A 26296-nucleotide genomic window follows, 5' to 3' on the forward strand; every position below is an offset into this window, starting at 1 on the left:
GTTTTCTCCTCGTAAATGAGGTCTATATATGCTAGTAAATGAGGCCTGAATACCCCAAAGCAGTGGTTCTCAACCTGTGGCTCCCCAGATGTTTTGGCCTTCAACTCCCAGAAATCCTAGCCGGGATCCTAGCTGGTAAACTAGCCGGGATTCCTGGGAGTTGTAGGCCAAAACACCTGGGGACTCATAGGTTGAGAACCACTGCCCTAAAGGCACCAGTTCCCATATGATCTTGGAAGCTCAGCATAGATAGGTCTGGTTAGTACTTGGAGCTTTAAGGCAACATTTCAGAGGAAAGAACTGGCAACATAATCTCTTGAGTATTCCTTGCATAATTAAACTCTATAAAATTCGTGAGATCAACATAAAATGGGCAGGTGACTTGAAGGCTCATACACACACACACACACACACACACAATGGAACGATTACAGATACAATGTGTAAAAGAGTATGTGATGTGACAGATGGAATAGTAATCAGGTCAGTAAAAACAACTGCAAGAACCAGGGGGTGAGGAGTGGGGGGAGAATTGCAATTTCCCTGCAATTTTCCCCCTGGCTCATGCAGTATGTATAACTAACAAAGAATTGGGGTCAGTTGGGAGGAGAAAAGCCGGGCTGCTCACAGATTCATTGACACACTTTCCTGGGAGATGGACTGATGGCAAGCTCTGCTTGGGGGAAATCCTGAGAAAAGAAAGGAAGATGAGAATTGGAAATTCCCAAATTGGGCATCATGAAAACATGCTGGGGACAAAGGAAATCTGACACCAGGTTTCAAGAATCAAATTGCCAATTTAATAGTTATAAATAATAATAATAATAATAATAATAATAATTATTATTATTATTATTATTTATTTGTAGACCACACTAATAAAGCAAATGCAGCCAGCTCTTGGTATCCACTGAAATTTCATTTCTGGACCTCCTATAGATACAAAAATCTGTGGATGTCCAAGTCCAATTATATATAATGGCATAATGAAACGGCGTCCTTTATATAAAATGGCAAAATCAATATTGGTTTTTAAAAAATATTTCCAGTCCATGGATGATTGAATCTGTGGATATGGAGGGTCAATTGTGCCAATGTTATCACCATGACCATCCAATGGAAAGTTTACAATTGTTTGTGTGATAGTCCATGTATTCATTCCTAACAGCTCATATTCCTAATATTCCACTCATTCCTTGTCCTAACAGTAGTTATGTATGATAAAGCTGGTCATAACAGTAATGATGGATGGCAAAGGTACTGTAGAAATATAATTATATAACTAAAAATGGTCACGCTATTGTGTGTGTGTGTGGGGGGGGGGGGAGAGGTTAGTACATTAACTTTAAAAAAGTTATGTAGAATTGGATATAAATCTTTAAATAAATGTAATAAAATTCCATAGAAGATCCTCACAGGAGCTAATTCCAATATCTCAAACTGGGCAGATATTTAGACACTCACACATTACAAAAATGCACAGGTCCTTGTGTGAATAAAACATGATGCAGGCATTGGTCCTGCACAATTATGGCAGAGCTTCGGCCCTGCATCTCTTTCAGGCACAAGGAGGCAGCTCTCTGAATTGCAGCTGTTTGATGGAAAATCGAAACCTTCCTGAACCATTCTGGATGAACACAGTAGCTTTCTGAGGCATTTGCTTTTGAAAGAGTTCATTTAGACAGCTTTTTATAACTTTGCATTTCACCTTTGATAAATATGCCAGCAGACATGGAGACAATTAAAGCTAGGTGCTTCTTTGATCAAACTGACTTACGTTGACTGAAACAGTTGTGAACAGATTATGCCATTTCATTTACGGACTGATGCAAAGTGGAGACAGGGATGGCACTTGCACTGTGCTTCCAGCAAAGCAGCTTCAAATTGCTGCATCTCAAAGGATGGAGCAAACGGTGTGTGTCTTTATTGACCAAGATAATCTAGTGTTTTAGAGTAGCATCACATATCCTCTACCCACCATTTCACAAAACTGGGACATGTGTTTCCGGGCAATATCAGTGTGTGGCCAAGATGACAAAAACTATGAATGATGAACACACAAACTAAGGCTGCATCTACATGAAAACAAAAACATAATACACATCTGCTGCTGCTAATATATGAGATCTCTGGTAAGTATATCCAGTTCTTGGCCCTTAAACTGACTTTACTTTGCACTAAGCAAAGTTGGGGGCTACTCCGGAGGGTGTAGGAAGCTCTGATGTATCTATGGGCTTTGTGGATATCTGGATCAGGCCCTGTTCAGTTCAATATGTTGTCCACATACACACTGCCATCACGATAAGCACAGGGAAGGAGGCGAGTTGTCCCTGTGCCACCACTCCTGTCCCTTGATGGCCATGAAGCCCCCTATGAGCACTTGGCCATTGCAGTCACATTTGCTGAGCGCATAATGGGGTGCCCTTTCTGATTGTACAGGCACTCCATTAAGACCTCAAGAGATGCAACCACAATGGCAATGTGCTTTCAGGGAACTCCTTGGTTGGTGACAAGTGGTGGCACAGTGGGATTGATCCACTCTTGACCTGGTAAACATCAATGGGGCATTGCAAAGTGAGCATGATGGCCCCAGATTGAGCCATCCCATCGAGAACATAATGCTGAGTCCTAAGAGAAACTGTAGCAGTTTGCTTTTGCCTAATCCTGCTGGGAAGGGCAGGAATCTGCCCTCTAGTGAGTTGGCATGAGAGAAAATTAAGTGGAAGTGTCCCTGCCAAATTTTAACAGTTGGAATATCTATATACTCCAGCAGATTCAGGATGGCTCTCATAGGAACACAGTTTGGCAATGCTCACCACAGCATTAAGCTTAAGCTTTAGAGGAAAAAGAGCAAAAGCTTTTCCATAAAGTAAATAGATAAATGGGCCCATGTATTACTTTGAAATGGTACATGTGCAGCCAAGTGGTGCAGTTGTAATAGGGAATACTTTCTGTTGACTGGAAAACGGAACACATATTGTCAAAACACTAATGTTTCTACCCTAAAGTGGTAAAAGGCCATTTTGACAACAGATATAAGAAGTCTACTTTACTAGACTCCTAGATAGTGGTGAGCAAAATCAATCTCTCTGCATCCTGTTCTCCCTTGTAGGTCTGTCAAAGATGTCTGGGCCAACCAATACCAAAGATGATGCTCAGGTTTGTCCCTTTTGGTTAGGCCCTACTTGTAATCAATTGATTTGGTTCTACAAACCCAATGGGAACCACTGAAGGCTATAGCAGTGCTAACTCTTCACCCCCACTTATGCCATGATTTCCTTTCCTGATAATGATAGCATTCAAGAGAAAGGAGTTACTTACTACATGCTCTTTGAATAACACAGACATGTTATTTTTTAATTATAATTCTCACAAAAAGCATGCTGACTGGCAGCTTCTGTGAGTCCAAAAATTAACTTTTCCCAACTTTGTTCATTCATGTGGAAACTAGCATGTAGGAATGTTTCCTAGCAGTTACTTTTTGGATCATACTTAGCAGATTCTTGGTGAAATAGCTTTAAAGGAGAAGCAGTTGTTACTGTAGTCCCCCCCCCCCCCCCCCCCCGCTTTGGCAGATGTACAGCTCTGATAAGACTCAAAAGATAAGATGACCTTTGCTAATTAGTCCAATCTCTTCTGGGGTTGTTAGGAATGGCAGCAGGGGAGTCTTTGTAATTTAAATGTCTCAAGAGGACATCCACCCTTGAGTATACTTTCTTGTATCACATGCATCAGGCACTGAAATAATAAAAAGTAATAATAAAAAGGCAGCCATTCAATATCTTGATCTTTATTTGTTTTAAAACAGTTGGAGTTTATTTTTTAATTGCTTGCTGTTTTCATTAAACACTTGTTACAGAGATTAGATCTCCAATTAAGAACAAAGTTCAGAGGAAATTCTCCAATAGGAAGTAAAGCATTTAAATCCAACCTCACTATGGATCAAGTCGTGGGTGATGAGAAAGACCCTTGTCAGCTTGAGACCCTGAAGAGATTCCGCCAGTCAAAGTAGGCAACATTGGCTAAGAGATGCCACATCAAGAAATTGCGGGCTCTTTAACTTTTCCCCTTTTCCAAGACATGCTCCTCTGCTGATCTGTGCTTGTTGAGTCAACTACAAGAGATCTCACAACCCCTGAGGATGCTTGCCATGGATGCAGGTGAAACGTCAGGAGAGAATGCTTCTAGAACATGGCCATATAGCCCGAAAAACCTACAACAACCCAACCACAAGAGACTCAGATTAAATTTCAATCCCAAAGTGTGATGGTCATGTTGGGGGTTGGAAATGTAAATGAACAGAAGCTTTACCACAGTTTCTGAACCAAGATATACCCTGCAGTATAATAAAGTGTCACTCAGGCTCATGTAACAAGTAACAGTATTTTTACTTTCATTCAAAAGATCAAACAGGGCAACAAGATATACAGCAGTCTATCTGAATTCACATAGAGAAAAGAGGGAATAAACAATCCCTTTAAACAGTTTTTAAATATGCCTCATTTACTTTATAAATAATCAGGTTTCTGAGAGTTGACAGCCATTTCCTTCCTAGCTATTTCCAGTCAGGGCTCTCTTCCCACTCTTGGGTGAAAATGGCAGTTAAAACAGTTTGTCTCAGCAGCAATCCAGAGACAGCCAATCAGAACTCCAGCTCCTGGCATGCTCTGCCAATCAGCTGCCTACACGTCTTTCCAGTCAACCCATTTATATCATGGTGTCTCTTTACATGGAAGTGAACATTTACATGCATGTGTATAGAAGTGAACATTTAGATCAAGGGTGGGAATGTCACCCACTAAATACTGTTGGACTGCCACTCCCAATATTCCTCTATGTTAGTTTGAGATACTGGGAGTTGCAATCCAACAATATTAGTGGAGGGGGGGGGGGGTTTGCCCAATTCCTATATCTGGTGTAGATTCATGCATAGCCAGAAGCTTAATTCCGTACATGGAACAGAGTAATGTGTGCCCCTAAGCAAATAGAGAAACCAAAAATGAAATGTCCTCGGAAATGTCCTCAAGGTTTGTTTCTATTAACAGAAGATTGTTAAAAGTAATCACAACTCTAAATAGTCACTTACAATCACTCTTCTTCACCTCTTTCATTAAAAATGCTCCCTTCACTAGTCCAGCAGGAGACTTTTGTTCAAAGGCATTGCATACTTGCTGCTAGGTCTCATGAATATGGATAAATATGCTAATCTTCTACCTCAGTAGTCTGCACACAGACCAGGTTTAGGAAAATAACTTTTTGGCTATACTGGCCAGGAGTATCTGAGAGTGGTAATTCCAAAAAGGTAACCTTTTCTCTGAGTTTAAATGGAAGAAAGTCTACTTGAATTCAGTGCAACAACTTATATATTCATATATATAAGTCTAGAATTTTTAGTCAAAATTTACCCAAAAAACCTGGGTTGATGTAGTAAAGGTAAAGGTTTTCCCCTGACATTAAGTGTCCGACTTTGGGGATTAGTGCTCATCTCCATTTCTAAGCCGAAGAGCTGGCATTGTCCGTAGACACCTCCAAGGTCATGTGGCCACTGGCATGACTGTATGGGTTGACTTATCCACAGGCTAATGTAAGGAGAGTATCTTTTTCAAAAAAAGGAACCATCCCCTTCCATGAGCAGAATGGTGAAAGATAAATGCTTCCTGCATCCTGGGAGATCCTAAAACAATGGTTCTCAACCTGTGGGTCCCCAGGTGTTTTGCCTACAACTCCCAGAAATCCCAGCCAGTTTACCAGCTGTTAGGATTTCTAGGAGTTGAAAGTTAAAATATCTGGGGACCCATAGTTTGAGAACCAGTTCCCTAAAAGATGCAGTGGTTCCGTCTACATTATCCACTATAGCACTGCTTTTGCCATTTTTGATGCCTGGGTGGGAAATGGCAGTGGCAGACAGGGGCAGCTGACCCCTTTTCCATAGAATAGCTCTCAGCATATCCATAATTTTGGCTCCAAAAACTGCCCTCATCTTATCCACAAGGTCAGCTTGTACATGAGTAGAAATGGTTCTTCCAGAGATAAAGTATACAGCTTAAGTCAGTCAGTGAGCATTTAAAACAAATTTCATGACTAGAATGAAAGCCAAAACCATATACGAGTTGAGTATTCCTTGTCCAGAATTCAAAAATCTAAAATATTCCAAAACTAAAATTATCCACATGGATGGCTGATATAGTGACACCATTACTTTCTGATAGTTCAGTGTACACAAACTTTGTTTCATGAACAAAATTATGAAAAATATTATAAATAACTGTTTTTCGGCTGTGTGTATATAAAATGTATATTTTTAGGTTTGAGTCCCATCGCCAAGATTATGTCTATATATAACAATATAATTATTCCAAAATCCTAAAACATCCGAATTCTGAAACACTTCTGATACCAAGCATTTTGGAGAAGTGATACTCAACCTGTATTCACTGTCTGTCATTTTATATAAGCAGCATCTCCGAATTTGATAGGGTCATCATATGTCTGTGAAATAAATGAAGTTGCCCATTACAAATAGCAAGTAATGCCTTGACCCAAACTCTCCCTTTTACTCTGACAGCCTGCATTTGTCACATCAAACCAATCAAGAGATTGCTTTCATTTTAGATCAAGGCTGACTCTCTAGAAGTGCCTTGAGGCAGACAGGTAGTGTGCGGTCTTGGCCTGCTACTGTGAGCTGTCTCATTGATCCCAGCTTTGCGTGTCTATTTCAGCTGCACTCTCTTAGAGGTCACAATGAACCAAATGATACAACTGCACAGAGCGAAAGGCTTTGCTCATCTGGAATGAATCAGCTCTCTTTCTGCCTCGGTGAGGGAACAAGACCTGCAGTGCGGTTTCTTTCTTTCTTTCTTTTCTTTTCTTTTTTTCTTTTTGTTAACTTGTCTCTGATCATCCCAGAAGAACTGAAACATATTTACCCACAGAAGCCATTGCTGTTCAAAAAGCTGTGTGTTCATACATCATAACAAACTATTATTTGGCTTGTTGTGATTTTTGAATCTGCCCCTGCCAAAAAAAATGGCTTGTCAATCAGCCATAATACAAAATCCAAATCTATTATTTGTTGTTTTATGAATTCTGGTTTGTCTAAACTGTCTCTTATTATGACATCCAAACTCACAACCATGACTTGCTGCTAGTGGCGGCTGGCGATTTCTATGTTTGTGGGACATTGAATTTAGTCTGAACTTTATAAGAACTATCTAAGGTGATGAATCTGTTTAGGGGATAGAGTTCAGTACCATGGACACATCTTTACAGTTCATACTAAAATCCAGAGTGATTTCACTGTGCCACTGACAGGTGAGACACCACCAGCTGCAAGTACCAACATGTTACCTTAAAATAAAACCTGACAAAAGGGACAGCAAAAACAAGCAAGAAATAGGGAGGATAAATCGCTGTTAATTCGGTTGTTTGCTGTACAAATCAAAGTTTAAACAACCACGATTAACACAAAACATGGCTTATTGTGAGTAGCTGTGTTCCATGAGCACCAATATGTAGTTGACTATTTTTGAAATTGCCCAGCTTTAAAGCAGAAGACAGTCAATATTTTGCAAACCTATGTTCTAGATTTAAGCTGCTTTTAAAAATCAATTCTGTCTTTATGGGGAATCAAAGAGGCTCTGTAAGGAACTGAAAAATCGTCAGCCCCTTTTTAAATCAAAATTCCCAAGGTTCTTGTATAGAATATATACATATTATATACACACAGACCTTCCCTGTGTGTATGCGTGTGTATGTATGTGTGTGTGTATAGACAGAGTAGAGTCTCGCTTATCTAACCTTTGCTCATCCAACTTTCTGTATTATCTAACACAGTCTGCCTCGCACCCAGATCCACAGCTGTTTCAATACATTGCCATGTTTTGGTGCTAAATTCGTAAATACTAGGGCTGGGCAACCACGGAAAAATTTGTTTCTAAATTCGATTCGTTTTTTGGGGGTTTTTGCGTTTCGATATTTAAAAGAATTCCGAAATTTTTCTTTAAAAAAGTTCGATATTTACGAAATTTTCGTAAAATTACGAAACAATATGAAACGAATACGAAACGAATACGAATCAATTCGTTAATGGCGGACGCGACCGCGCAATACGCTAAAAAACCTCCATATGGGACAGGGGGAACTTTTGAAGCTTCCCTCTCCCTCTGTTGTTGACTGTTGGTGTGATATTTATAATTTTTTTTCACTGATTAAACAAACAACAGCTATAAAACTTGCCCCAGACATGCGGAAATAATAACGAAACGATTTCGAAACGAATACGAAACGAATACGAAGCAATTACGAAACGAATTGAAAAATTCGTTTCGTTTTTAAGATGCTCCTGAATGGTTCAATATCGCTTCGTTATAAAAAAAATAACGAATTTTTAACGAATTACAAAATTACGAAACGAAACCGCCCAGCCCTAGTAAATACAGTAATCACTACATAATGTTACCATGTTTTGAACTGCTTTTTCTATCAAGTTGTTGTAAAACATGATGTTTTGGTGCTTAATTCGTAAAATCATAACGTAATTTGACATTTAGTAGGCTTTTCCTTAATCCCTCCTTATTATCCAACATTTTCACTTATCCAATGTTCTGTCAGCCCCCATTTATGTTGGATAAGCGAGACTCTACTGTACACACACACACACACACAAATGTATATACGACATTAAGAGTCTTCCCCAACCCTATTTCCTCTAAATGTGTTAGACTGCAATTTCCATCATCCCCAACCAGCATGACCATGATCAGTTGCAGGATGCTGTCCAGTGCTTTAATCACAGCCTTCCGATGAGGAGAGACTTACATTTATCTGTGCATTGAGACATTGTATTTATGCTATCAAACAAAAGAACAAAGAATGGGAAGTAGCCTTGCACACCTGCAATATGGTATTGCAAATTCGTGAGCAAAAGGCAGAAATGGAATTGGCACAAAAAGACCTTTTTGTGTTCATTGTTGAGGCTTCCGTTATCATATCCCCAGTCATGTAGAATTCCCATAGATGCTGAAAGATTTAAGTAGTACACTCACCTCCTTCCCATGTATAACTTTCAAGCATCAACTCACAAATATAATAGATTCTGATCATAAGAGCTGTTGGACAACAAAACAAACTGCCTCAGAGAGTGGTGGACTTTCTCTTTACAGCAGTTTTAAATAGAGGTTGAGTTGGCACCTGCCAGGAATACTTTAATTGCATATTCCCAAGAATTAAAGGGTTGAACTAAATGGTCTTTGCAGGCTATTCTATGATTCAGTGTCCAAGACTAGTGATGCTACTAGAGTCACTAGTAGCAAGGTGTTCCTGGGGCTGGAATTAACATAGCTAGAACGGGTCTCAGTTGTACAGCTGGTCCTTTGCAGAAACTGGAGGAAGTTCTCATGGATTGAGCCTTCTGGACTGGAGATGCACAGTTCTTGGCCCAAAGGCGTGCTGAGGCAATGTCGTCCCAGCTTGGCCAGCTCCTCCCTGATTTGACAGTTCAATAGCCCATAGAAAAAAGAGTTGGTGTCATGTAGTGCAGTAACTCATAGCGTCACCTCCCCACGCGTCAAGTGAGGAAGTGCAGTAACTCATAGCGTCACCTCCCCACGCGTCAAGTGAGGAAGTTATGTGCAGCAAAAGAAATAAGGTGTGATGCTAAAAGAGAACTGAGGCAGTTATTAAGAGTTTAAGGCCCAGCACAACTGGTGGCATGAGGCGGAGAGTGCACAGCTTTGAGGCTCACTATAAACCTATGTCCTGGAGATAACATGACACCAAGGATTTAAAAAAATAAATATTAAAAAATTTAGTTGAAACACTGCACAAAAAATTGAGTCATTTTGATGTCGCCCCCTCGAACTGTGTGACTCAATATGGTCCACCACATCCACACTTCTCTAATGACGCCACTATCCAGGGCAACCATATTAGAACACTTCCTGGAAATATGACTTTTATAGAAGGAGTAAACAGGAGTTACTGACTTACTATCGATCAAGAAAATCCTCCCACTTAACTCTCAATTGCTGAGGAAACGAAAACTTCTTCACACCCGTATAACAGTATTAAGGTGTTGGGAAAATGCATTTTTCACTTTCTGTTCACATCAATACATCCTACATGGGCTGTGGTTGCTCCAGACTAATAACATGAGTATGTGATGGATATGACAGTTCTCTCTCTCCTGATCTGTGCAGCTTTGAAGCATTTAAAGTGAGCTATCACTGCCAGTACTCTGGAAGTTGGGCAGTTCTTCTCTTCAACACTGGACTGAAATCCCGTGGGTTAATCCCCAACTAGAGTAGACCCATTGACTCAACTGTTGAATAGACAGTAGGAAAATCCAATTGATTCAATGGGACTACTTGAGTCCAGACTAACAAAATAATTTAGACCCTGCAGTATACAATGGATTTTGAAAAACACCTTAAAACAGTTATAAAACAACCTGGCTTTCTATCTGCTACAAAGTCAGATCATCCCCCTTTCATTACAGGATCAGTGAGGAATAGCACCATTGGTTCTGGTAGGTATGTAACAGAACATTAGTGCTTTCAATAAGAACTTTGGAGGGATTTTCTGGAAAGTCCTTATGCACAATACTGTCTCTTTAATCTGAATTCAGTATTACATACTGGTCCCTGATAGGTTGTTAAGAATGGGGTAGACGGGAATTATCATCACCCATTTAATCACATTTGCCTCCTTATTAGAGAGAAAGGTAATTGTTCAGCTGCAGATTTCCTCCACAAAGGAGGCTCAGGATGTTCTCCCAGAGCCCTGCACCTTCTCTTCTTCCTCTTAAATCAGAGATGATTGGGAAGAAATGGAGGCAGGGACATGAATGTATTGTCCTTTGGTCAATTGGTTTCTTCAGGGATTTGTCCAGGAATTCTAAATCCCATTGCAGTCTGGTCCAAGGTGTTCCTGGGGCTGGAATTAACATAGCTAGAACGGGTCTCAGTTGTACAGCTGGTCCTTTGCAGAAACTGGAGGAAGTTCTCATGGATTGAGCCTTCTGGACTGGAGATGCACAGTTCTTGGCCCAAAGGCTTGCTGAGGCAATGTCGTCCCAGCTTGGCCAGCTCCTCCCTGATTTGACGGTTCAGTAGCCCATAGAAAAAAGGGTTGATAGCAAAAGAGGAGTAGGCAAGCCAGGTCACAACAATCTCACTATAACTAGATATTGAGGCAGGAGAGGTGAGGGAGCAGTTTAAGTGGAAGGAGAAAAATGGAAGCCAGCAAGAGAGAAATTGGCCAACAATGAGGACCAAGGTCAAGGCAGCTTTATTCCCCCCAAACCAGCGGTCTGGTGACAACTTGGGTGGCACATTCCTAGTTGTGATTATAGTAACCTGGCTGTGAAGGGAGTCTGATCTTTGTCTGGGTATGGTGGCAGTCCAAGATGGGACGGGCTGAGGTGCATGCTGTGAGGAAGCAATCCGGGCTACTTTGTAGATGCTGCCATAGACAGCAAAGATGATAACAGTGGGCACGATGAAGCAAAGGAAGCTGAAGATGATCACAAATACCTTTTTGTGGGCTCCAGGGCTCCAACAAACAGTACACTTGCTGGCACTGCTGGCACCATTATCTTGGGGCCAGCCAACCAGCGCCAAGGCAGCCACAAGAACAGACTTCACCCAGATGAAAGCCACCACAGTAATTGCTAACCCAGTAGTCATCTTGACTTCATACCTCATTGGGTGGACAATGTAGTAGTAGCGCTCAATGCTGATTACAGAGATGGTGAGGATGGAGGCACTGATGAAACAGACGTTCAGGAAGATCAGGGTCTGGCATTCAGCAATACTATACAGTACTCGGTTGAAGCAGGCTGAGCTGGAAATGATCCCCAGAGGCATGATGAAAATGGCAGACAAGAGGTCCACCAGGCAGAGGTGGCAGACAAAAATGAACTTCCTTAGCAGAGGTGTCTTGAGGATGACAACCATGACCGCTGTGTTGGCAACCAAAGCAATGACACTCAGCATGACCATGAAGAAAATACCAATCGCTTCTTGGAACTGGGACACACCAGCTGCATCCAGTCCATAGGTAGAGTTAATCCTCGTTCTGTTGACCATTGTATCTGAAGTCTTCTTCAAAGCCACCTGAGCCTTACCTGCAAGAGCCACCAGTATATGCTTGGATCCTCTGTCACTGACACCATCTTCTCTTCTCGTAGTTCTTTATCTCTGCAGAGAACAGCAAAAATTTAACAACAAGCAATGAAAGGGAACCGCCATGAGTCGCCCTAAAGGGCTGAGAATGGCGGTTAATAAATGCATCAAATAAATAATAAATAAATAAATAGAATGAAAGCAACTTGTGCCTGCATCATATTGGTTGCTCCAATTTAAATCAACAGTGAGTCAGCTCATAGACAAAACTTAATAGTTGGGGCAATCAATGGGGCTCACAACTTGATGATCTAACATGCAACTCAAGGCTACTAACATTTTGGATGCTGTCATCCTATTAACACATTGATGCTGTAATGAGATAGTGATGAGTACACAAAGGGGTTTAGAAGTACATTTGAGACTGACAGAAAGAAATTTGTAGCATAGACTTCCATAGGCTTGTTTTTGTTTTGTTTTTTTGTCGTGTCAGGAGTGACTTGAGAAACTACAAGTAGCTTTTGGTGTGAGACAATTGGCCGTCTGCAAGGATATTGCCCAGGGGACCCCCAGATGTTTTGATGTTTTATCATCCTTGTGGGAGGCTTCTCTCATGTCCCTGCATGAGGAGCTGGAGCTGATAGAGGGAGCTCATCCACGCTCTCCCCAGATTCGACACTGTTACCTGTCAGTCTTCAGTCCTATCGGCACAGGGGTTTAACTCATTGCGCCACCGGGGGCTCTTTCCATAGGCTGAGTATATATCATCAGATGCATGAAGTGAAGTGCTTGTTGATAGGCATGTGTGCCCATGAATGAGCAGATGCATGTGTGAATAGTAAAAGAAATGCAAAATGTGTGGGTATGGCGATGAAGTGGCAAGTTCCTCATTGGTGGTCCATTCATCTGATGAAGTACACTTAAATCTATGAAAGCTTATGCTGCAAACTTCTTTCTCTCCGTTAGTGTCAAAGATGTTTACAATATCCCTTTGCATGCTGATCCAGACTAACACGGCTATGTCTTTGAGATAGTTATGAGACAGTCTTCAATATACTGCATCAAAAACGTGCTCAAGACATCCAGTGAATCAAGTTGATAAAGCTGGGCAGAGTGGTATTGTTGCCTTCTCTGCCAAACACAAAACTACAGTTCCCACGATTCCATAGTATGAAACCATAGAAATTAAAGTGGTGCCAAACTGCATTAATTCTACAGTGCAGATGCACCCTTGGTGATGGTTTGATGAGCACATATTACTCCAGAAGCATCCACCCATTGGGCTCTGCAAACCTTTCTGGCTTCTCTGGTACCTATGAAGTCAATGAAAAATCCCTACCTTTCCTTCTACATTTTAGTCAAACCTGATTCTCAGATTTGTGCCATTAAGAAGAGATTTGCCATTGCCTCCCAGAAGAGCAGGACTGGCCCCTTTAAATGCAAAAGAAAAAAAAACCTGAAACCTAGCAAGGCTGCATTATGAAATCACTGCTGACACCAGTGCAGAAATTAATCTAGGAGGTATTCAGTGAGTCACGTTGGGCTGAGATGGAATATTTCTGATACACCTTTATCAGGGTCATCACTGAGAACCGACAGCGGTGGGTATTTCGCACAGTGATATCTCAGTAGGTGGAATAGTTTGCTTGTTTGGTTGCTATGCACTTTATCTTGCTGAACAATATGTGGCAGTTTCTAGCAGACTTAATGCAGAGTGTGGATGTCCCTTTGTAAGAAATTTGAAGTCTCAACCTAGATTAATTTAAAATCAAGACTGAACTTTGTGGGTGGCTGTGAATAAGGTACCTCCCAAAGATCCCTGTGAGCGACCCTTTAGCAGTCACCATGTCAAGGATGGGAACCCACCACCATATTCAGATAAGGACAGATAATGCTCCCCCCCCCCCCAGTTGTAAAATGGAAATAACAGTAATTTATCTTCCATGTTTATTATGGGGATGGCTAGTACATTGTATGAGTTTTACACACAAAGAGGGATTATACTAGTTGTATTTAAATCAAGGTTCAGATGAAAGACTTGCATTCTTGCTTCGGCTATTAAGTGTGGATGTCTGCTTGGTATACAGTCACCCCTTCACATTTATAGGCTTAACTTTTGCAGATTTGGTTAATATGGTATCTGTAAAAATCTCTAGGTCATCCAATGAGACCCAATGGTCAACTTCTGGTGGAACCCCCAGCGGAAGTTGACCATTGTGTTATACTGGGGGACCTAGAGATTCCTAGAAATGTGTTCTCTCAGGTAAATGTGTGGAGAGCTGACTTTTGGAAGCCACTTTCTAAACTGAACCCTGAGGATACATCCCCATCTCATACACACATGGCATCTATGTCTTTCAATAGGACTTTCTCTTCCCTCACACACCGCTCAGCCTGAAATTCTGCATTCAGAGCATAGGAATCAGAGTTGTCTGACCACTTCCTAGCTCCACAGATGCAACTCTCTGTTAGATATTTGCCTGTGTTTTTTTAGCAAAACTTCTGTAAATCAGTTGGCTTTCCATATTCATTTGTGCTAGTTTCAGGGCATGTTTGACTACAGGTACCTTCCCTTAAATTTTCTTTCCTTTGGAAAGGCACCATGCTTGAGAGCCCCAATTGTGTATGAAACACAATATTGTCCTCTCCCCACCAACATTTCACAGATTGGAGACATGTGACCAAGCAACACGAGAGTGTTGTCACAATGACAGATGTTACTAATAATAACACACAAGCTAGAAGAGGCTACATCAGATTGCTTTTGCCTGAGCCTATGGGGAAGAGCAAGCTTCTGTCCTTCCTCCCCATCCTGCTAATTGACTGCAAACTACTGGTAGCTTTGCATTTTGAACTAATTTTCCAACAGAGGGAAAGTGACAGGAGAAGATTGGAACTGGGGCATTTTAAAAACAGCTGAAAAAAATGAGACACAAAAAGATTAATAGGTACTCCTCCTGATGAATTGGGACAGTTGGAGAGTATATATTCATGACTCTTATAGGCATTTTAGGAAAGTAACAGAGTTGGCAGTAATGACCACATCAGACATCAGACATCAGAAAAGCTGCAAGACCAAGAACAAACTGCAAGAGTAAAGACAAAGCTCCACCCAGAGGAAAAAATGTTCTTCTTACCATACATCTAGGGAACCACTGACCACATAGGGAAGCTGATGAAGAAACACAACCTACAAACTCAGTTCTTGTGGGTTTTTTCGGGCTATATGGGCATGTTCTAGAGGCATGGCCTATAGCCCGAAAAAACCGACAAGAACTGAGTGATTCTGGCCATGAAAGCCTTCGACATAACAACCTACAAACTATCTGCAGACCCACTAAGAAAATCCAACAAATGCTACGTTCAGCAAAGGACAAGAGGGATCCTCTCATCTCTGCAAGAGTCTATCCTATACCATGTAACTGGGGACAAATATAACAACAACAAGAACAACAACCTTATTTTTGTTCCCCCCTCCATCTTCCTGAAGGGACTCGGGGCAGTTTATGTATGGCACAACATGCCAAAACAAAGCATAAAACAAACACACAGTACAATACAACAAGGTAAAACTTTCAGCATATAAAAACAAAAGTTTAAAACTCAAAACAACACCCAGTGTCCTATGGTCCTATGTCCTACATAGGGACCATCAAACACTAGTAGAGGAACATGAGACACACTGCAGACTAATTCAACCCGAGAAGTCAGCCATAGCAGAGCACCTGATGAACTAACCTGGACACAACATGTTATTTGAGAACAAAGAAATGCTGGACCACGCTAACAACCACCATGTCAGAATACACAGAGAAGCTGTTGAAATCCACAAGCATGTGGACAATTTCAACAGAAAGGAGAAAACTATAAAAATGAACAAAATCTGACTACCAGTATTTTAAAAACACTAGATTCGAGACAGTAAATAAAGAGTAACACTCAGTGAACAGGGAGATTCCAGACAGGAAACAATCAGGACCCAGCTAACACCTCCCAAAAAAAGGATGTCTAAAGCTGCTAATCAAGGTGGCCAATTGCAACATTCACACTTGTCTCAAACAGACAAGAGTTCTTTCTCCCACCATGGACATTCCACATATATATATAAACCCCACTTGCCTAGTTTCCAACAGACCCCCAACCTCTGAGGATGCCTGCCATAGATGTGTGCAAAATGACAGGAGAGAATGCTTCTGGACATACAACCCGAAAAACTCACAGCAACCCAATAACCCCATCATCAGAGGAATGACAAGAGAGCATATGGGAATCACCTTTCATATCATAGCTCAGAAAAACGTTGAACTTCCTTATGCTGTCTGACAAAGTTATTGCTGCTGTTACTTTTTGTATCCAATCTTCCTCCAAAAATCAAGACTCAAAGTGGTTTAGAAGTTTAAAAGAGCAACACAAAAAGTAAACATCATAATTGAAGTAGTCACAATGTTATATCGCAAATGTCTAGTGAACAGAAAAATGTACCGGTAATTAAAAATAAAAAGCCAATAAACTAGCAAAGCTTAGAAAAATACAGTATCCCATAGTCTGTTCTTCAAAGTATTTCTGGATCAAAGGCCTGTTGGAATAAGTGCTTTGTCAGCTGACAGAAGGACAGCAGGAAGAGGGGCATTCTGGCCTCCCTGGGAAGGGAATTCCAGAGTTTAGGAGCAACCACCAAGGAGCCCTCTCTCACTTCCCCATCAATTGTGCTAATGAAGGTGGTAGAATTGAGATAAGGCACTCTCGGGTCCCAAGAAAGCAAATAACACCCAAACTGCCCACCTTGTGTTAGATGTAAATCCCATCAAACACAGGGTGAATCATGTTCCCTGATCGCCTTTCCAACTGAACAGAAGCATCGCTCTGTCTTGTCTTGATTAAATTCAGTTTGTTTGCCCTCATCCAGTCCATTACTGAGGACAAGCACTGCAAATAAATATTGCAAGCGGAAGATCCTCTCTGTAAAGTCACCGTGTCCAAAATCTGTTGCACATGCTGAACAGCCGGGCGTTTGGGTTGGAACAGCACAGTATGCACAAATTACTACAGTTTCTTTCTGAGACAGCTCTGCTAGTCCCCAAGGAGGCTTGGCATGGAAAGGAGCTATATTATTCATGTGACCCACATTGCTGAAGCAGCATGGGATGCAGGCAGCCAGGCAGAAATTGCCCCACGTGCTCTGATAACATTCAAATCAGCTTTGGATTGCAGTAGCAAAACACCCTATACATCTTAGCCCACTGCAGTATTTTAAAAAGAAAAATAAGATGGCACAAGTCTTTCCCCTCCTTAATTTTGTAGAAGACCATCTCCTGGGCATATAATATAAGAGGACCCAAAGATGACTTTTGGTACAAAGCTAATCTAATAACAAGTTGTTATTTTTTTAATGAAATGTCTAGTTTTGAACCTCTGCACACAGACAGAATTTGGAGACAGATATGCTGATAAGGAATCTAATTTCCCACTTCCCCTGCTGGGAAGTATAGTTTGTGATTGACCCAGGTATAGCATTCTGTTCAAATGCCAGTTCATTATTGAGGCTTCTCTTACACCTTTGCATTGCAGGGCCAAAAGTCCCCATGCTTTTTCCCATCATGGGAAGAGGGATTTAAGATTGGGAAGCTCTCCTCACACTCTTATTGTTATATTCTTAAGCAAAAGAAAAATAATAATGAGGTGAACCAATGACAGAGATAAGACCTCTCATAAAGTTTAGTCTTAAAATCACTATGATCTCAAAGGAATCTTATTAGAGGAAGTCTTCCATAGCCATAGGGGATACATTTCCATCAAGACCACAGTTACCCAAAACAATGGATATTTCAGAATGCCATTAAATTATTGGACTTCCAGCCCCAGAGTACCATAGAGTTGCACTCAAGGTCATAGCACATTCTTAGAGGGACCGTTTTTCTCCAAGTGTAAGTAAGTGAGTGGTTAGGTTCTCCAATGCAACTCTGTGGTAACTTCTGTGGAAAGCACACTATGTGGAAGACCTACCAAATTCCTAGACAGACTACGTTTCCCAGCTGCAAGAAAGTGAAGCCACAGATATGGGCTTTACTGTTATGGGAGTCTTATTGTACCACTTTTATATTGATCAGTGCATTCTCACTCTCTCAGACACGCATACATATACACACAGAGCATGTGCCTATATTTAGTTATTAGTTGTAGCACAACTTTGAACGCACTCACAAAAGCTTGCCTAAGTATGTTATGTACATTCTTCCTCCCAGTAATGATGAAAATGATTAATTGTGTTCTTGATTGTCATTGGTCTGTATATTCTAACATACCTGTCATTTTTACAAGGCACAGACATGCCTAGCCTACACAATTTTGTACACAGAGTTACACACACGTGTATTTCATGCTCATATCCAATGAGAACAGCAAACATTCTGTCTTATATATCAACACAATAATGGATGATCTGATCCCAAAAGACCACCTTTTTCCAAAAGCAGGAGGAAGCTGTCACATTAACTTCTCCATCTCCTCTTCCCTAGAAATAATAGCAGATTCTTCCTCTGAGCCACATGGTAAACTCAATATTTGCTGAAAGGGGGGCTGTATAGATCAATGGGTCTCACCCAGTCCCAAGAGAACATCTCATTTTCAAGTAGCAGTCCAGAAACTTTGGTTCCTATTTTTCCAATCATGCAATTGTGAAGCATTTACTTTGGAGACAGCCTTGAAAGAACTTAAAAATAAGACAACAATAGTAGTAAGAAAAACTGTCTCAAACCAAAATTGCCCAGTATAAAAGGAGAGGCACTGAAACTAGATGAAGTTGGGGCCATGATAAAGACTGGAACAATTTGATGTCTAGTATGGAGGGTACTATAACATCAGTGCTTACCACATGTTGCACTTGACGGCTTTGTGTATGCAGGTAATGATAGCGCTGGGGTTGAAATAATAATAATAATAATAATAATAATAATAATAATAATATGAACATAATGATAGTGATAGTAATTATAACAAATATCTAACACTGGGTACTTTGAATTTTTTTGGAAGTTTACAAGTAATTACATACATTATAATATTTTGGATTTTGGAGATGGTGAAACAATGCCATTCTTGTTATGTGCTTTCAAATTGACTGATTTATGATCTCATCACATGTAGTCTCCCAATGAGAGCAACAGTGGGGGATTCGCCAGGCAGCATGGGGAATCCAGCGGGCAATGTGGGAATCCATCACCCTGTGCCCGCAGCATTACCTTCCCCATCCCATGGGGGAAAGTGTCACTGCCCAGCTTCTCCTCGCACTTGTCCCATTGTTGGCAATGAGAACATAGGAAGCCTTCCGTGTTCTCATTGCTCTGTCCTACAACATTTTCACCACAGTTCAGGGATGGAGCCCTGCCAGAAGTAACTCTATATCACTGGGTTGTTGTAGGTTTTTTCAGGCTATATGGCCATGGTCTAGAGGCATTGTCTCCTGACGTTTCACCCGCATCTAGGCAAGCATCCTCAGAGGTAGTGAGGTCTGTTGGAACTAGGCAAAAGGGTTTATATATCTGTGGAATGACCAGGGTGAGACAAAGGACTCTTGTCTGCTGGAGCTAGGTGTGAATGTTTCAAATGGCCACCTTGATTAGCATACAATGGCCTGACTGTGCCTGGGGCAAACTTTTGTTGAGAGGTAATTAGATGTCCCTGCCTGCTTCCTCTCTGTTGTTGTGCTGTTGCAATTTTAGAGGTTTTTTTAATACTGGTAGCCAGATTTTGTTCATTTTCACAGTTTCCTCCTTTCTGTCGAAATTGTCCACATGCTTGTGTATTTCATTGGCTTCTCTGTGTAGTCTGACATGGTGGTTGTGAGAGTGGTCCAGCATTTCAGTGTTCTCAAATAATATGCTGTGTCCAGGCTGGTTCATCAGGTGCTCTGCTATGGCTGACTTCCCTGGTTGAAGTAGTCTGCAGTGCCTTTCATGTTCCTTGATTCGTGTTTGGGCGCTGCGTTTGGTGGTCCCTATGTAGACTTGTCCACAGCTGCATGTACACGGTAGACTCCTGCAGAAGTGAGAGGATCCCTCTTGTACTTTGCTGAACTTAGCTTTTGTTGGATTTTCTTGGTGGGTCTGTAGATAGTTTGTATGTTGTGTTTCCTCATCAGTTTCCCTATGCGGTCAGTGTTTCCATTGATGTATGGCAAGAACACTTTTCCTCTGGGTGGATCTTCATCTTTACTCTCGTGGCTACTCCATCTTTCTGTTTGTAGAACTCATTGTCCCACTGAAAGTAGCTGGTGGTGAGGCAATGGTGAAACAGAGCTGTGATGTCTTCTGGGAACCTCTGGTTGATTAGTGCAATGGTGTCTGCTACCAGGACCATGGTAAATAGACACACCACATCGAAGCTGATCAGTTTGTCATTGGTATTTAACTTGAGATTGCTGATTTTTTTTCTATGAAGTGGGCTGAGTCCTTGATGTAGTGTGCAGTGAGCCCAATATGGCTTTGTAACTGTGCAGCAAGAAATTTTGCTAAGTTGTACGTGGGGGATCCAATGGCACTCACGATGGGTCTGAGTGGGTCTATATCATTTCATGGGATGTGGAGGGCTCCGTCCCTGAACAGTGGTGAAAGTGTCATAGGATGGGTAAATTTGTCCATGTGATAAAGTCCTTAGGCAACCTTATCCTGGGGTTTTCTTGACAAGATTTGTTCTGAGGAGGCTTGCCATAGCTTTTCACTAAGGCAGACAGAGTGTGACTTACTCAAGGTTACCCAGTGGGTTTCTTTGAAAATAAGTCTGGTCCCCCATAATCCTAGTCCAACACTGAAGTCATTACGCCAAACTAGTTCTCAAAATGTTAGCAATGTTGATGCTTTTTAAACAAGGAACTTAAACTATTTAACCTGTTTGATTGATTTTGCTGGTATGCTGCCCTGAGAGCTTTTGATACAGGTTACAATAAGAATATTTGAAGAAGAAAAAATAAAAAAGAAGTTTCCAGGAATGACCATAAAGAATCCCGTGGCCCCATAAATTCTAGCAAGTCTTATATCATAAACATTAATGGACTTCATTCATCTGATTCAGCATTAGAAATAATCCAGAGGAAATATAGGCTCATGCCAAAGGAAATGTGCTAGTCTTTGAGTTTCTCAAAGACTTTCTGTTGTTTTTGCTGTAACTCGCTAGCAATGGCTTCTCTTCTACCTTCAAAATTATCTCCTGTGATGAGTAATCCAATCAATTACTCCCGTAACAACAAGTCACTAATTGCCTTTTAAAAGTATGGATCCAATCTCTAAAAACTGGGAATACCTGTGGAATGTCTGTACAAGAATAGAAACTTCTGGGAAGTCTCTTGTCCTGTTGCCCATTCTTCTTAGTTGACCTCACTGCTGATATTTTGACTCTAATGCAGAAGACCATAGAATCATATATTTGGAAGAGATCACAAGAGCTATCCAGTCAAAACCCCTGCTATTCAGGAATGCACAATTAAAGTATTTCCGACAGATATCCACCCAGCCTTTGCTTAAAAGTCTCCAGAGGTGACTCGCCCCTACTCTGTGCAAAAAGGGCACAGAGAAATAAGATATCTGAGGCAGAATTGGCCCAAGACTATTTCAAGTATGCCAAAACCAATTTGCTCCTCACTACAACATTTGAATGGCCTAGAAACTCTGATTGTGCATTCCTGCATGGCAAGAGGGTGGACTGGATAGCCCCAGTGGTCTCTTCCAACTCCAATTCTATGATTTTATGACATCTCACGGGGCCTTCCTAGACTGCAGAATGGTAAACAAAGTTCCTACAGTGGACAACTGCCTAACAATAGCTTCTAGTAATCACAATTCACAAACCAAAGCCAGGATTAGTTGTGGTGATGAGTGATTCCAGACAAGGCTTTTACTGTGCAGTTACAATGCCTCATTTATAAAAGCTTATGGGAAGGACAGATCTCAGTGTCTTCCATTTGCAGCCCTCCCGTGTTTTCTTTCCTTTGTTTTTCTCCACTTTTTGCCACTAGGGGAGAACATCTGCCAAGAAGAAAAAAGTGGGGTAGCTTCATTGTGCTTTTTAATGGTCCCTTCACCTGACAACACCTAAGCATGGACCAAGATGGGTCCTCAAATGTTGTGAAGCTAGACATCCAATCTTCTTTATGTACTATGGCCAATGGGAAGAACATTGCTTGATCTTTCTTTTCACAAGCACCCAGCAGTGTGGGAAACTCTTTTGTGTGATGCTAACATGGAGCATCTGAAAGAAAAAAGCTTGCCCCACAAACCTCTAACCAGCATGGCTATTGAAGGCATGTGTGAATAAAGCAACCACATCAAGAAATGTCCTCAACTGACCTAACTCACACAGGTTGGCATCCTGTTGATTTAAATACAGAAAACTTGTATAAGATTATGTATATCTCAAGGAAGTTGTTGGAAATTTATACAGTGCAAATGTTTCAAATCAATGTTGGCAATGTCAAGAGAAGTGTTTGTTGTCCCTTTTGTGGTGTAAGAAGGTGAACAATTATTGGCCTAAGATTTATATGTTATTTCATAAAGTTTTAAATGTAAATTTTTGAATGTAGCTAGAATTATTTTTGCTAGCATTATGGGTAAAAAATTGGAGAATTAAGTATGAATTACTTCTTTAATATGTAATGGCAACAAGAATATTGTTTGCCCAAACCTAGAAATAAACCCAAGCACTGATGATGAAAAAAGAGATTGCTAATGTTAGCTCAGATTCCCAAATTAAGGTGGGTTTTAAAGGATAAGTCAATTGAAGACTTTGTGAAAGACTGGAAAACATTTGTGAGTTTTTTGGGAAACCTGTCAATGTAATAATCTGTGGTTGTGGTTATTGGTAATTTTAGCATGGTTAGGGGTTCTGTAATGGTAGAATAATATAATTTTATTTCTCTATGCATTACAATTAATATTAAATTAATTTATTGATGTTATGTTTAATTTACTGATGATAGGCTTTAATTTCAAATTAGATGTTGATGTTATTTTCATATGCAGGGTTTCTCTGGGATTTTTTTTTATCAGTATTTGTCTGTTTTATGAAGGCATTGAATGTCTTCTGTTGTTATGTTGGAATCCACCCTGAGTCCCCTTGGGGAGATAGGGCCGAATACAAATAAAGTATTATTATTATTATTATTATTATTATTATTATTATTACTGCTGCTGCTGCTGCTGCTACTACTACAATAGAGTCTCACTTATCCCACATAATCAGGCCAGCAGAACATTGGATATGCAGAAATATTGGATAATAAGGAGGGATTAAGGAAAAGCATATTAAATGTCAAATTACATTATTATTTCAGAAATTAAGCACCAAAATATCATGTTTTACAATGAGTCGACAGAAAAAAAAACAGTTCAGTACACAGCAATGTTATGTAGTAATTATTGTATTTATGAATTTAGCACCAAAACACTGCAATGTATTGAAACAGCTGTAGATCCAGGTGGGAGGCAGACTGTGTTGGATAATACAGAACGTTGGATGAGCGAAGGTTGGATAAACAAGACTCTACAGTATTAGGACTGAAGTGGGGTCAGAAGGAAGTTATATGACTTCCTTTCTCCCCTTCTTTTCCTCTCTGTTCATTTTTTCTGTTTTTTTGTATTTTCTTTTTGGGTTTATTATTTGAATGTACATTCCTCTGACTCAAATGATGATGATGATGATGTCATCAAAAGCTTTCGTGGTCAGAATAACTGGGTTGCTGTGAGTTTTCCAGGCTGTATGGCCATGTTCCAGAAGCATTCTCTCCTGACATTTTGCCCACATCTATGGCAGGCACCCTCAGAGTTTGTGAGACCTCACAAATTCCGAGGATGCCTGCCATAGATGGGGGTGAAACATCAGGAGAGAATGCTTCTGGAACATGGCCATACAGCCCAGAAAATTCACAGCAACCCAATAATAATAGTAATCCACTGTGCGGAAGACAGTGAAATAGCTCTGGGGGGAAAATAGGATAGAAACACACGCAGAGAATCCAATAAGTCTGAAGCAAAGTAACAAATTAAACTGAAACATCATTTTCATAATTTGATTCCAGCTATGTTGACAATAGTCCAGGCCCTGCTTTCTCCCACAGCTGCCCAGAGGGTCTTTCTTTTGATCTACTGGTCTTCTATTGGAAATCTTCCATTGATTGACATTAGCCAGCCTATGGGAGAATAGAAGGTCTTGTACCAATATACATTATTTCCCTTTACTGCACTGACTATTGTGCTGTCTTTTAAAATAACAATCTCTCCCTTTTTAAACCTGCAGTTGCAGGCTCTTCTTCCCCATAAATTCCCCATAACAAATTAGGTTCTGTTTAAACATTGTCTCCTCTGAGGTTTTGGTCTCTCTCCTTGAATTCAGGTGAGCAAATCCTGACCTGGCATCTCCATCGAATGCTCACTTGTGCTTTACACCCTTCATAGTCTTTCTGTCCTTTCCTGCATCTTCTGGAATGTGATGCTCAATACATCTTAGAACTGTAACCTGGAGACATCCATTCACCTTGAATGGTCTAGAGGACCATGCTGTGGAAAGGAGCAATAAAATGCCCTCTTTCCATGAATGAAATGCCTGTCTCTCCCCACAGACACACTTCCTCCTAGAAGATCCCAAGAAAAAGGAACTCACCCAAGAGAAGTGCACTGGGAAGTTCTTGGGTGGACCACAGCAGCCCTGGTTTTTGCTTCCTCTTGTTCAGTGAGTTCTTCATAACTGGCTGATGAGGACAATGTGCACTTAGCCTCCACTATTTGTCCTGTCCTGGCAATGGATTCAAGCTAGCCACACCAGGTCTCCATTCTCCCCAGTATCCTTTCTCTCCCTTCGATAGTAGGCTGGGGATGCTCCCCTGTACCAGGAAGCAAGGAGTATTGTCCTATTTACAATGATCTGCTTTGTCTGTGGAGTCAATGTCCTTCTCCACTCAGGGGGGTGGGGTGGGGAAGAGAGCCCTCAGCTGATGATACTCCATGGAGGGGAAAGATGCAGGGAGAAAAGATGCAGGGAGGATGCACACAATCCCCAGGAAGACGTTGCCCCCTCCTCTTCCTCCTCTGAAAGTCACTGCTAAATAGATTTTCCACACCTGGAATAAGGCGGCAAGGCAACGTCTTCTGCTGCTTCTTCAGCGTGTGGATGCTGGCACAGGCTGTCACATCTGGGCTCTGCCTGGCCTTTTAAAGCACAGTCTGTCACTCACCGAGAGAATTCTACTGGGTCCTAAGCACCACCCACATAGCATAGGATGCTGTGACCCCAGCTGGGTCACACTCTGGAATCAGACAAGGCAATGGCAGTGGTTTCAAAGTGGCATCTGAGGCATTCCCCGTTCTTCCAGGGAGATAACGGAGCCTGGTTGTTTCCACTGAGATGCATCCAGCCTTAACTGAAAGGGGGGAAGAGAAAGAAAAGGAAGATATTTGATTTCTTCTCCCATTCTGTGGGGAAAGCTGAACAGAAAAGGTCCCCTGGGAGCTTGAAAGGCCTGCTTACCAAATTGCATCCAGGGGTTCTGGATACAGTCTGGATACAAAGGCTGAGCATTTTTATAGTATTACTAGTCATGTGTGTATGTGTTTTCCCGATTTTGTACTTTACCAGCACTAAGATATGATTCTGATTACATGTACCATCTCATTTCTGTGCTTTAACTTCATGTTAAATGTACTTATCATTTTGCCTTTTCTTTCTCCTTCTCTCTCCCTTGTTAAGAATTTTCCAAAACAGTAACAGATTAAATGATATAAACTGAAAGATAACAAGAGGGAAGAAAAACAGTAAAAGCAAAAATAATAAAGACAAGTAAGAAAGGAGCTTCTTACTATTTTTTTTTTTTTTTTACTATTCTTAATAGTAAACCTCAAAAAGTTTCAGGAATTTACGTTTGCCCTCCAACCTTTCTAACAATGTTTATACATAAACAGGCAATGTGTGGTTGCCTGTGAAGACTGTTCAGAAGCTTCAATTTGTCCAACGGGTAGCAGCCAGATTACTCACTGGAGCGGGGTACAGGGAGCATACAACCCGCCTGTTATGCCAGCTCCACTGACTGCCAGTCTGCTACCGAGCACAATTCAAAGTGCTGGCTTTAGCTTATAAAGCCCTAAAAGGTTCCAGCTCAGCTTACCTGTCCAAATGTATCTCCCTCTATGAACTCG

The 26296-nt window shown here is 41.0% G+C and overlaps 2 protein-coding genes across 5 annotated transcripts in view; one reads left to right on the forward strand and one right to left on the reverse strand.

Annotated features, from left to right (window-relative positions):
* Positions 1–26296, forward strand: part of PCBP4 (poly(rC) binding protein 4) — a 100754-nt gene that overhangs the window by 69211 nt on the left and 5247 nt on the right. The window lies entirely within an intron of this gene.
* GPR62 (G protein-coupled receptor 62) lies at positions 3775–25448 on the reverse strand. Of its 4 annotated transcripts, none has more exons than XM_060765836.2 (2): positions 25225–25448; positions 3775–12197 (listed from the first exon to the last, which is right to left on the reverse strand). In XM_060765836.2, the coding sequence occupies exon 2, from the start codon at positions 12084–12086 to the stop codon at positions 10860–10862; it is 1227 nt and encodes a 408-aa protein (XP_060621819.2). In that variant the 5' UTR covers positions 12087–12197; positions 25225–25448; the 3' UTR covers positions 3775–10859. The 4 variants fall into 4 exon arrangements, with proteins under 4 accessions (XP_060621819.2, XP_060621818.2, XP_060621821.2 ...); XM_060765835.2 differs by having other exon boundaries at positions 24768–25447; XM_060765838.2 differs by lacking the exon at positions 25225–25448 and adding an exon at positions 18991–19050.

This window comes from Anolis sagrei, chromosome 2 (genome assembly GCF_037176765.1).
Source record: "Anolis sagrei isolate rAnoSag1 chromosome 2, rAnoSag1.mat, whole genome shotgun sequence".
In the NCBI taxonomy this organism is placed as follows: domain Eukaryota; kingdom Metazoa; phylum Chordata; class Lepidosauria; order Squamata; family Dactyloidae; genus Anolis; species Anolis sagrei.